Source organism: Eriocheir sinensis, chromosome 34 (assembly GCF_024679095.1).
Source record: "Eriocheir sinensis breed Jianghai 21 chromosome 34, ASM2467909v1, whole genome shotgun sequence".
In the NCBI taxonomy this organism is placed as follows: domain Eukaryota; kingdom Metazoa; phylum Arthropoda; class Malacostraca; order Decapoda; family Varunidae; genus Eriocheir; species Eriocheir sinensis.
In genome coordinates this window covers 13285337-13298293 of record NC_066542.1, presented here as the reverse complement: position 1 = coordinate 13298293, position 12957 = coordinate 13285337, and the positions used below count along the sequence as shown (strand labels likewise).

Below are 12957 nucleotides of genomic sequence, written 5' to 3'. Positions count from 1 at the left end.
TTTCAAACCAAAAGAAACGTAAAGTGTAACTCTACCATGGAGAAAAAAAATCGATAAAATGTTGTAACCAAATGGAAAGCATCCTTTCCCTCCCAATACTGAGAAAAAGAAAAGAAAAGGATAAACCAGACTTCCTAGAACCCGAATAAGAATGTCTAAAGGGAGATTGAATGGGAAAGGTGGTCGCGTCGCCAAAAATGCTGGAAGCCAATGAGCCGCGGAGAGTCAGTTCATCAGCGAGGAAGGGAGGTCGAGGCGCGCTGGGAAGGCAAGGCGAGAGAGAGCCAATGGTTATTTGTTCTTGCTATGGAGGGAAGAGGGCGACAAAACCCAACGTGGTCACACAAAGATGAACTCTGGATGACACTGAGGCGGTGGGATAGGTTGCATGACGACAGAGCTAGAGAAAAGAGCCGATTCAAGAGCGTGTTGTGGCGCCGATGAGGTAGGAAAAGGAGGGGAGATGAGGGGTGTGGAGATGCGTTGAAGAATGAAGTGAAGGGAGCAAAGGGAACCAGAAGACATTTTGCCAGGAACAGAAGTGGTACGTGGGGAGAAAGACAAAGGAAAATAACCTTTGAATAGCAAAATATAAAAGAGTAAGGAAGTTGTAGAATAGAAGGGGAAAGACGTATTGATCGCAAGGCTCCGGGAAAAAACATCGGCAACGAAAGACACATTGACACAAAATTGGACGGCCGGGAGAACACTGTGAAATGAGGGACACATGTGCCAGAAAACATATCCTCGGAAAAGTTCAAAAGCAGAATAATACATGACGTGAAGCCAAGAGGGAATTCGTAATAAAAAAGCGTAAGAAAAAAAGTGGATGTTAGTAAATCACATTGCAGACGTGGCGCGGATAAGAACATATGCAGAAAGACATACAATGCAAGCCGGTGAAACAGGAGAGGAGAAATATGTGCATAAAAAGACGGACTTCAATGTAAACAGGGGTGCGAGGGGGGCCAGTCGACTGTGCACGTCCCGGGAAAAATTATTGCTGCCATTGAGCATTTGTTGGAAGGGATGGCAGGTGGTGGATGGCGGGTACCGGGAGACTTTTCTTCATGGAACTTGATGAGGTTCCTCGAGCCTCGTGGAGACGCGGAAGAGGAAAGGCAATCTGTATGCAGGAGTCGTATTTGAAGGGCTGCACAGGGCGGTCGAGTTCAGTGCAGAGTGAAGTGTGTGTGCCGTGGATGAAGAATGAAGGATGAAGTACTTCGAGGTTCAGGACAGTAAACTCCCTACGGAAACATTATCTGACTGCGATCCAGAGGCACTGATGACTCAATGAACTTTTTTTTATTTTTCTACCTCCAGTTGATCCATGGAATTATTAGAAAGAGAGGTTATTTATGACGCATAGTTGAGGTGTCAGTTATGAATCATTAACACTTTCCTATAAGTTTTGAAGATAAGTCAATTAACGCCCCATCGAAGCACACATGGGAGACATGAATCACGCATGAGCCATAAAATCATTCTGTGATGATAAATTTCTTGGCGAAACTGAGGCTACGGCCATGGTTCCTTGATAAACTGCCGCCGCCTATCGCCCCTCTGGCCATCAGCAAGACTAAACGGGGAAAGGGCCATCTTTCAACGCACCCCATCCGAAATAATTACGCATTCTGCTTGTAATTAAGTCATGTAAATTAGAAAAAAATAACTGCATTACATTAATTTCCGCCCGGTTCTTTCCTGATGAGTGGTGACATCACCTGCCTCACCATATGGGTCATTCGATTCCTGCATGGCCGCTCGCCCCTTGCCTGTCTCTCTTAAAAGTGATGGGACGTCTTTGCTCCTTTATCAGCTTTCAGGGGAGGTCTGGCCCCGGGCCAGGTCCACCAATGGCTAGAGATGTAGTGGGGAGGCGGCGTGCGTGGGGTGGGATTGAGATAGGCGGAGGGAGGGAGGTTAGGTAAAGGGGGAAAGGAGAAATGTGAAGTTTTAAAAGAGTTGCGGCGTGGCAGAGGGACGTAAACTTTGGGTGAAATGTCTCACGAACTGTACGCGAACTGTCTAGGCACGCCCGTGTGTGAAAATTTAACTAGTGAGTTGTGGTGCGACTAGAATACTTTTCACTATTTTCTGCAGACATGAAAAAGAGGCATGTGGAGTATTTGTGTCGGTATGTATAGAAGCTGTGAGCCAGGAATGAAGACAGAGGGTACAGATGTCACGAGTGCAGCGGGGACGGGCAAGCGGGAGGGTAGGAGGGCGGGACACATGATGGAAAGGGGATGGAAGGGAGTGGAAGGAGGAAGAGAAGGGAGGGAGTGGTGAGAGGGCAGAGATAGGGAGGGAAAGAGGGGCTACCGAGGAAAGGGGTATGTATGAAAATGGAGAGAGCGAAGGGGGAGGGCGGGAGTGAGGATACATGAGGAAAAAGGGATGAGGGAGTGAACACTCTGGCGGGTGACGGAGGGGTGAATGTGCGGCAGCATGATGGAGAGGAGGGGACGGTCGGGCCGAGAATTTACGGTACCGGGCGAAAAACTTTTACCAAAATATGACACTCCAGGCAAGGGGACAGGCGACACCTAATGTTCTGTATTCCAGCCGCCGCATCGAAGCCGTCAGGCAAGGCAGTACGAGGGTGGCTTCTTAAATAATGTAAACTAGTCAGGGCTCAGGCTGCACATTCCATTTTTATGTGCTCTCGTAACGTCAATCATTCCCTGTCAGTCTAACGTTTAGCTGTCAAGAAAAGCTTCGAAGAGTTTTGAGGGATCTATTTTCTGCACGAGGCGTCTAACGATGCTCCAAAAACACAGCCTCGAAGGCCAAACTGATATTTTCAAAGTTAGTACATGAATGTAAAATGATGTTAATGTGTGCCCTAATAATAATAATACTCTCTCATCACTGGTAAGTTGGTGACTTAAAACACCTTCACTGCTTATGTTATTCACTCACTGATACATTAATATTATTCAAAACGAGTCACATCATAATTGGAGTGACTGGATACCCACTTCACTCCCCTCTCAAGTAAAATGTTTGCGCAAGGAGAGTTTCAAGTTTGTTATTGGCAAACTTTAACGTGCGGGAGTAGGGCGGCGGCAGGCTGCGAGTGACGACACGTGTATTACGTGTGTGTTTGCGTGTCTGTGTGTGTGTGTGTGTGTGTGTGTGTGTGTGTGTGTGTGTGTGTGTGTGTGTGTGTGTGTGTGTGTGTGTGTGTGCGCGCGCGCGCGTTCATAACATTCCCAGGTGTACATTACATATATAAAATAATAATATTTTTGTTACGTTAATATTTTTCAGCAACCCACCCGCTTCGTTGCGGATATAGTGTATATTTCAAAGCCCTCTCGGGCTCTTACGTAAGCTAAGAACGTTTGAGGTGGCTTTCTGTTTGGATGGTAGGCAGTCTCCCAAGGCAGCAAGAGTCCCGAGACGTGTAAACGATACCTATCCCCACTAAAATATAAAACATCCTTTCTTACTCCTAACTCTCTCTCTCTCTCTCTCTCTCTCTCTCTCTCTCTCTCTCTCTCTCTCTCTCTCTCTCTCTCTCTCTCTCACACACACACACACACACACACACACATACACACACACCTTCCAACCACTAGTCAACTATATTTTCACAGGCTTTCAGTAGCTGCCTTTCCCTCTCCTCTTTAGCCATACCGTTGAGTCCAGACAGACAACAGTCACTTCCAACCAACCCACTTTTGTCGACGGCGTCTGGAACTGACTTTCCTATAGATACTTCGTTTCTCCCCATAAGGTTACACGCTCCGTTGCACTTACCACATCGTTTATTTTCATTCGTTTTTCACCCTTTTAAGATCGAGGGACTTGAGTGGCACTGGCAAGGTTCGAAGAGGTGAGGAAGCCAAGGACTTGTGGTCATGTGCGTAACTGAATATGTGTCGGATTTGCCTGCTCTAGGGGATAAAGGCTGGCATGGAGTAAGTTGTTTGTGACGGTGCAAGGGTTACTGAGATAATTTCCGAAACGATGGGACAGTACTGGTTTGCTATACGAATATTACATTTTTACATCAAGCGAAGGTATAAAAAGCACACAGGCAACAACTCATATTCTTGCCTAGAGAAGACATTTGTAGTCCTTTAGGTGTTCAAAATATGACTGTAAGTACGATACGATTCATGGAGTGTTCTCCGGCCTGCGTGCAAGATAAACATAGAAAATACCTCCTTACTTATACACAGCAGCAAATCCTGATGTATGTGTTTGTCTTTCTGTTAGGACTTTACGTTACCCAGCCGTAAAAAGAAGAAACAATAAAATTTGAACCTTTCAGTGGCAGTCTCCATAATCTGTAGTCTTTGTATTCGGGCCACAAATCAAGACAAACTTTTCCAGACTCTCCTGACGATCACAACTGCAGACCCAAGCCCCGCGTGCGTGCCTCAGTTGGTTTGTCCGTCAGGCTGAGGACTTAGTTGGCGGGAGGAAGAGATGTGTCGCAGGGCCACAGAGGAAGGGTGCATTAAGAAAGACGAAAGTTTCATTTATGGTTGTTGTGCTGCTGTTGTTGCCTTTTGTTTATGGTGTTGCCAATGCTTTTTGTAATTCTTGATGTTGACAAAATCCCTTGACACTTTTTCTGGCTGGTTGATTGGGAGTGAGTTGGGAAGTACGTTATAGTTATGGTTGTTTGTTTGTTTGTTTACGTTTCTGCCTACGGCACTGGTAGGCTTTCTTGGTGGGGCCTGGTGGTCGACTCCAGCCCGTTATGACGCAGGCAAGTGTTTATAGTGGCGCCATATTTCTTGGATCATGATGATCCCCCGGAGCTCATCTTTGATCCTTTCTTTAAAGAGAGACTCTAGAGTACGGGTACAGCATATGTGTAGTCTAAGGCCACTCGGTGATGACTGAAAAATCCCAGCTCTCTTCTCCTCTGTCCTTAAGTTAAATAATCTTTAACCTACACACGATTCCCAGGCGGCAATGTATAACTATAACAAACATTGTTGTTTTCTCCCCTTCTTCAAAGCTATTCCTCTTTGTTTTTTTGTTGTTGTTTTTACCTTTTCCAGCTTTGATTCTTTCACGCATCCTTTCCAACAGCCTCTTTCTCGCATTCCATTCTCTCCCTACCGTGGCACCCGTCCCTTGCCTGCTTCCCTTGACGCAATCTGCCTGGCTAAAACCCTCGCCACTTTTACGCTGAGCAAACTCAGCTTCACACTGTTCCACCAACTCGGCGTTCCACCTTCATCTCTGCCTCACAACTGCCGTTCTCCTTCACCTAAAGCAAATTGGATGGTTATCTAATCAAATTTACAGCGTTACGACATCTGACTGAGCGCGAAGGGACGCCGTCTGGCACAAGAAACCCCGAGGACTTGTAGATAAGCAGACAAGACCCGGCAAGGAAGCCGTTAGGCTGATAAACAAACCTTCTGAGGTAATTCGACTTATTGTCGAGTGACTCACAAGAAATAGTGAATAAATGATGCCTCACAGGAACTTTGCTTTCAAGAGATTTTCACCCTCAGAAATTTAAAGGAAAAAACTTTTGAAACTGGAACGTTCTAATTTCAGTTTAATTATGTTTCGTAAACTTTTTCGATTTACTTCAAAGACGGATTCGGATCATAAGAAGTTAGTTCAATTCAAGGTGAGTAGGCTTTGAGAGTACTTAGGGGAAGTTCTTATACAGCATAGTACATTGGTCCATTTACACCAACAACAGATCTTGTAGGTGAGGTGAGCAAGGCAACGTCGTCTGAAGCCATAGAATGGGTTGTTGAGCGTCGCGTCATAGTCTTCCTCCGAACACACACACACACACACACACACACACACACACACACACACACACACACACACTGCGAGCACGATAACTCAACTGACAAAGTTGAAGACACAGACAAGCAATCACAGATGCATGCTTCTTTATGTTTTCTATGTCTATCTGTTTCACTTGCAAAAATACACACACACACACACACACACACACACACACACACACACACACCGCACACATTCACAAACTTTTTTTGAGATTGAGGAAATTTCCACTTCTCTTGAAATGACGCTTTCGTGACGCAGCATGAATAACACCGACACACTGTTCTCTCTCTCTCTCTCTCTCTCTCTCTCTCTCTCTCTCTCTCTCTCTCTCTCTCTCTCTCTCTCTCTCTCTCTCTCTCTCTCTCTCTCTTAAAGGGACATAGAGCACACGGGCGTCGTCGAACATCCAGCACCTACTCTAAAAGCCATTTGTTGCGAGATTAAACCGCCTCCAATAAGTATTAGCAATCATAATCTTCAGATAAGAATAGCAATATTCCGGTTAAATCTCAACTACGAGCTACTAAAAGCAAGCATAATTACGTCACAATGCCTGGACCCAAACACGGTCAAAGCCAGACATCAGTAAGAGGGAGGCAAAAACATAACACGTGTAGGCAGCGACCTCAACTACTCCGAGGATTACAAGGCTTGATTGCAGTGCAGTTGGTGACCTCCCTTGACCTTGAACGCAGGTGAGCGAACTAACTATGAGTTTAGACTGTTTTAATGAGCTGCACGTAAATAGGGAACAACATGTGGCTGGGAATAATATAATTTCAACAGACACATTGATTAGTTTCCTTGGAGCAGTACTCTGTGGATAAACCCTGATACAACCTGAACGTAGTGTATGTGTAGTTTACTTGTTTCCAAGAGTGTGCATGTGTGTGTGTGTGCGTGTGTGTGTGGGTGGGTGTGTGGGTTGGTGGGGGGGGGGGGGATGTTTGTGGAACTCGTATAATGGAAAGAATGAAGTGTCTAGAGGTAAGGTACGAGCATACCAACAAAAAGTTACAGAAACAACAAAATCGATATTATCGTATAATACTCAGTAAGAGAGAAAATGAACATAATTTCGGGAGGAGTTAGAATGCAAAGGATAGGGATTTTTCATATCACACTTCTGCAAGTCAGTAATTTATTTTCAATCGCTATCAGAGATCACTGCACTAACATTATTAGTGTCATTGGCAAATTTCGAGGTTAAATTGCTCAGCGCAAAATCAGAGACTAATTTATGTACAAACATCGGCGTTCTCAAATAGGAGGCTAACAAAACGCCGATGTAACAAGAGACTGTTCATTGAGCTGGCTTCATTTCATTCTATGATGTCTCTTAATACCATTCTCCATGGATTTTGCTGCAATTTGTGAAACAAAATATTCAGTGCCTTAACATTTTTGTGTGTAATGAAAAACTGAAATGGCTGTCTTTGAATTTTAAAAATTCTGACTTTGACGAGGAAGGTCTTGTTTGTATTATGCCAGGGTACAAAGTATTTTTAAACAACCATGTCCTAGGTGAGTAACGAGCTTGCCCCTATTTATTCTTTAGAGAATTTTGCAAACTTATGACATTAAGCTAATCGGCTAATAATTACTGAGACACTTACTGTCACATGTCTTAAAGAGAGAGAGAGAGAGAGAGAGAGAGAGAGAGAGAGAGAGAGAGAGAGAGAGAGAGAGAGAGAGAGAGAGAGAGAGAGAGAGAGAGAGAGAGAGAGAGAGAGAGAGAATGCTAAGAACAAAACAATTGTAGTAACATCAACGGAAACGCCAGATCCTAACAGCCAGTTGGGAAAATTGATAACATTGACGACGCAAACAGCAGGAGCCGAGGTGCAGCTGAGAGTGTTGCGGCGTTATCAGCGTAAACACCAATAGCAGCTGCACGGAGGCAGGGCCTGCAGGAAAACAGAAACAAAAGAACAGAAATGTAAAAAGACAGAAATGGCACCAGGAAAGAAAAAAAAAAGCAGAGGCATTATCATCATCAGCAGCAGCATTGATACCCACTGGTACAAAATGTTGGCACGCGCACTCACGCTTCCCGGAGAGCAGGTAATGCCTGTGCTTGATGGGGAAGGTTTTTCAGCCTTGCCATGCAGACTCAACCCTCAGCCAGAGGTCTGGAGCTATCGGAACACTCAAAACATTCCTGACATTCCCGCTGGGAAAGACCTTGTCGAAATAAGAAATGAAAAAAAAAACAGCGTCACAAGCTCGTCTCATGAGACCTTCACCCGATACAATATTTTTTACTCACCGAGACGAGGGTTCTGGTCGCGATGGATTCCATTGTCTTCACGTCAAGAAAAGTATTTCTAAATATTGTGATACGTCACTTCATATATAATGGTTTGTCTTATAAAAGTTTCGACTTTGTCATCTGATGGTCGCTAGTCCTTCATGCAAGGTCGCGGGACATTACCCGTAACCTGGTTCAATTAATAGAAGTGAATCTTGTGAATCTTCTCAGATGCTGTTATTATTTGGGTATCGGAAGAAATATTGCTTCTTGACCCAGCGTGTCTCCGGATCAATCCGTTGTTGTAATAAAAGTGCAGAAGCCAAGGTGAAGAGGCTGGCTAAATAATGGGATGAGCGGGACCCCAAACATGTCTGTCTATTTCAAAATGCCCCTCTAGCGGAGGGCCTGCCTGCCGTCTGTCTGTCTGTCTCTTTCGTTTGTGTGTGTGTGTGTGTGTGTGTGTGTGTGTGTGTGTGTGTGTGTGTGTGTGTGTGTGTGTGTTAAGGACGCGCATATCTCTCTCTCTCTCTCTCTCTCTCTCTCTCTCTCTCTCTCTCTCTCTCTCTCTCTCTCTCTCTCTCTCTCTCTCTCTCTCTCGTATTTGAGAAGTTTCAGGTGTAAAACTGTGTCTTCGGGTCGCCGCCAAACAATGCCGAGTGGCAGCGGCTGGGTGGTAAAGAATAGCCAGGGTCAGACGACGCTTTTGATCCGGATTCAAACTGCTTTGTTTGTGCAATCTGATCAAAGTGGCGTTTCGGGAGCCCCGAGAGGATGATCCGCATGATCAGAGCTGCCTTTTGGTATTCGAGAAGCCTGAATTGCACGCACAAAACAGTTTCACATGAAACTATTTACTTGCTTCTCCCGTCAACATCTCGAGCCAATTCTCTCGAGTACACTGCTCTTCAGCCGTTCCCAAGAATTTATAAAATAACTTATGACAATGTTATCGATCACTATACATTTTTCAGATTCTTTTAAAATTGTAGTTACAAAAATACGTCAGAAGAAAAATGTCACGTTGAAGCGGTACAAAACTTTAGTCAAAATACTCACAATGTGCAAGTTTTTACATTTATAAGAAATAGTTTTCGAACTACAACGCGTTCCATTTACATCAATACATAATAAAGTAAAGTTTGGTTCTGAGTGACAGTTGTCCGCATATGAATTTTTTTTTCTTCCAAGTAATCAGTTAGCTCTGAATTTAAAGAGGTGAATCACAATTTACATCACAAATTGAGTGACTGGAAACTTTTGTGGGCAAGACTGGTGGAAGGGTGTTGTTTTGGCGATACCTGCAGGGAACAGCACTAGCTGACACCCCCAGAGATCAGATGCGGAAATGTGGTAGTACCAAGCTCCGAATCCTCAACAGGGGATACGATGATAAAAAGCCCTCAGTATTATCCGCTGTACCTAGAGAGAGAGAACAGTGCGCCGGGTAATATAATGAAGAGAAGAATCGCTTCCTAAACACAATAACAAAGGACAGATATAAAGAGGGCCGGTAAGGGACGCTGCTGAAAGTGTGTTGCAATTCGAGGATTTTCATTGCAATTGGATTACAATCTCGTTTTCTTTGCGACTCCCTCTCCAGCAACACGTCATACCTCGTGCTGGCCTCGGCTCTGGCTGGAAGATGGAGCGGGACACTAGGGTGGAAGTCTGGACAGATAATCTTGTTGTCCAATACTTAAACTAGCCACTGCCCTTTCGTACTTAGCTGTAGCAAACAAAAATGTGACACTGCAAGAAAATAGGTATTCTGTATCTAAATAGTCACCCACGACCATAGGTAACTTAGCTTTACACGAACATAACATTAACAAACACTAAAATAAAAATAATATTCCTCCTGGTATTGATCACGGTGGTTTCTCTTCTCCAGAGAAAACGCAACACTCTGGGACGACTTCCATCTCAGCATGTCTCAGGACGAGTTGTACGGCGCTCGGGACCCCACCGTGAACAGACTCCTCAAGTATATGACAACCCTGCCCATCTCACACATCAGTAAGTACTAGTGCGTCCTTTGCTCTTCCCTCTCAGTAGGACACAATGCTTAACATATATATTTATCAAAGAAGGAGTTTACTCTTTGTTAAATGCTTTGATGCTGTCAGAGCATGGGGTGACATTGCGACTTGGCCCATCTCACACATCACTGAGTACGTCCTTCATTCAGGCCTTCCCTTCATGTAGGGCAAAACGTTGAACATTGTACTTTTACCGGAAAGTGTTCAATACTTATTAGAATTTTTAATCTGATGATTAATAAGAGCCGCACATACCACACATCGACGTTCCTAACTTCATTAAGTTGTTGATATGACGTGGTGTGTGATAGCCAAGTCACACCAGTCACCTAATGGCTGCATATACCTAGAAGCACCTGAAGCCGGCATCTCACTCAGAGCCACGGCTAACCCTTGCCAATCCTCCTTAATCACCAACCATGCTCCCCTAATGAGCTGTGTCTAGTGCCGTCTAATTAACCTTTCCGCCACGAGGGCTCAATTACAGAACTCTATTGGCACTACTTGCTTTGCCAGAGAGGGTTAACCATTCATTAGCCCCGCATGTGATGGCTATTCCTCGCTCTTGTCCGTCAGCTTCCCTCCTCTCCCGCAGGTCAAAAGGAGGGCGGCACACAGATCAAGCTGACGATAGAGTTCATTGACGGAGGGCGAGCTCTCTTCAAGCCCATGAGGTGAGTGACTGAATGTGTATGTGTGTAAGGGAGGATAGAATAAGAATCGTGGGTAAATTGCAGTGTTTCCGTAATTTTCATCATACTTCTCCATGGCGTAATGATAGGGCTACTAGTTACTGATGCTCGGGTCTTGTTTGACGTCCCACTTGGTTCACTATACTGCCCATCTCCCCTTGCCGATAGGTGGATTAATGAAAGCCTCGAGAATTTGAGCAAGTGGAAGTAGATATGCAAGTCGGTCAGTATTTTGTGTCTGGTTGAGTGCTCTGTATCGACCACAGTATCAAATAACTAAAGAGGCGAAAGTAAACGTTGAGGAAAATCAACACTTTATTTTACTCTTCCAATAAAGTAAAATTCGATCAAACCACAAAACTTTACTGACGGATCTAAAACCATCGCACCAACCGAGCAGAAAATAAAAATATCTTGTTTACTTTACACACAATATAACCATTCATTTTAAACTAAAAATTACACGTGTTTCTAACTGAATAGAGTAATAGAAATATCGACTCCAAACACACACACACACACACACACACACACACACACACACACACACACACACACACACACACACACACACACACTGTAAAAAAATAACAAAAAAAAAAACATTTACCATTCGTTTCTCTAAAGGCTGACGCACAATAGTAGTAGCCGAGGTAGTAGTGTACCGGCAGGAGGGAGATGTCACAGAGAAATAGGAGGTGCAAGGGTGCTATGGGAGAGGAGTGGTGGAGATGATGAGTGGGGGCAGGGGAGGAGAAGGAGTGGCGGTACTGTCGTTGGGATAGTGGTCGTGATAGAGGCGGGAATAGTGCAGAGAGGGTAACGGTACTGTTAGGGGAGTGGGCATGGGTGTAATATTGCAGTGTGAATGATCCTGTGATGTAGTGTGTGGGGTGTCGATGGCATGGGAGTGATGTATGGTGGGAGTGGTAATGGTAGGTTATGAGTGGTGTGCCTGGGAAGGGGTGCTGTTTGTCACGGGAGATCTGTGTGGACGGAGGTCTGCAGTGTTCCCGTGAGAATGCTGCGAATGGTGAAAGGTGAACGGTTCGGTCACGTTTTTTTTATTTTTTTTAAGCGAGTTGTACGTGGGCAGATTTTGTAATGTTTGTGTGGGAGTGCTACACAGGCAAAGGTTAGGTAAGGACAGGAATAGCTGGGGAGGGAGAAAGAGGGGGAGAAATAGTACAGAGAATGGGGTTTGCATTGGTGTGTGTGTGTGTGTGTGTGTGTGTGTGTGTGTGTGTGTGTGTGTGTGTGTGTGTGTGTGTGTGTGTGTGTGTGTGTGTCAAGCAGGTGAGCCTTAGAAATATACTGTGAAGGAAATGTAGGGACTTAAAGAATGGAGTGGTTTGTTGTTGACTGGCTTCGAATATAGTTGATCATCCAACTTGGTGCGAAGGAAGAGACCCTAAAATGATAACGATCGATACTTGGGGATGGCCAGGGGAATGGGTCGATAGAGTATAAAATGAAATCGGGAGAGGACGAAGCAAGGGACGGAAGTAGTGATGGTTGCTACTTTTCTAAAAAAAAAAATAATAATAAATAAATAGTAGTTTTCAAAAATGTCATATTTAAGGATAGGGGAATCTTAATACTAGTACTCCGTGTAATAGTTAGTCCATGAAAAAATACAAAAGATGGAAGAGTGCAGAAAGATAGTGACAACGAAAGCAAGCACTCAGCAAAAAAACCTCGGGCGTGTATTCAGATCACAGCCACCGACCTAAACAGAATAAAAAGGAGCACAAAGGAACAAGTAAAATGCATACCAGTGCCCCACACCAACCCTCTCTCATCACTGCCATGTGTCTTCCACAAACAAAGAACAAACGGCGACCAGTGACTATGTGAATAAGGGAAAAAAAAAAAAAATTCTCTCTAAAGCGACATTTGCAGCGACGCCACCTTCCTCCTGAGAAATTATTCGTGTGTTTGGGTCCGGATGGCTGAGTAGAATCGTGGCATTACACTTATCTCCGCAGTGCTCCCAAACTGTCTCGCTTTTCCCCCTTATCTGCCAGTGGTGACAAACACAACACCCACTTTGCATGAACACACACACACACACACACACACACACACACACACACACACACACACACACACACACACACACACACACACACACACACACACACACACACACACACAAGGATTTACGAGATTAAAACCTTCC

The 12957-nt window shown here is 44.6% G+C and overlaps 1 protein-coding gene across 1 annotated transcript in view; it reads left to right on the top strand.

Moving 5' to 3' along the window:
- LOC127007103 (extracellular serine/threonine protein CG31145-like) overlaps positions 1–12957 on the top strand; it is a 121555-nt gene that overhangs the window by 75370 nt on the left and 33228 nt on the right. Inside the window, exons 3-4 of the mRNA XM_050877713.1 lie at positions 9936–10060; positions 10679–10757. Of these exons, the coding sequence (XP_050733670.1) occupies positions 9936–10060; positions 10679–10757 (204 nt within the window). The remainder of the gene's footprint in view (positions 1–9935; positions 10061–10678; positions 10758–12957) is intronic.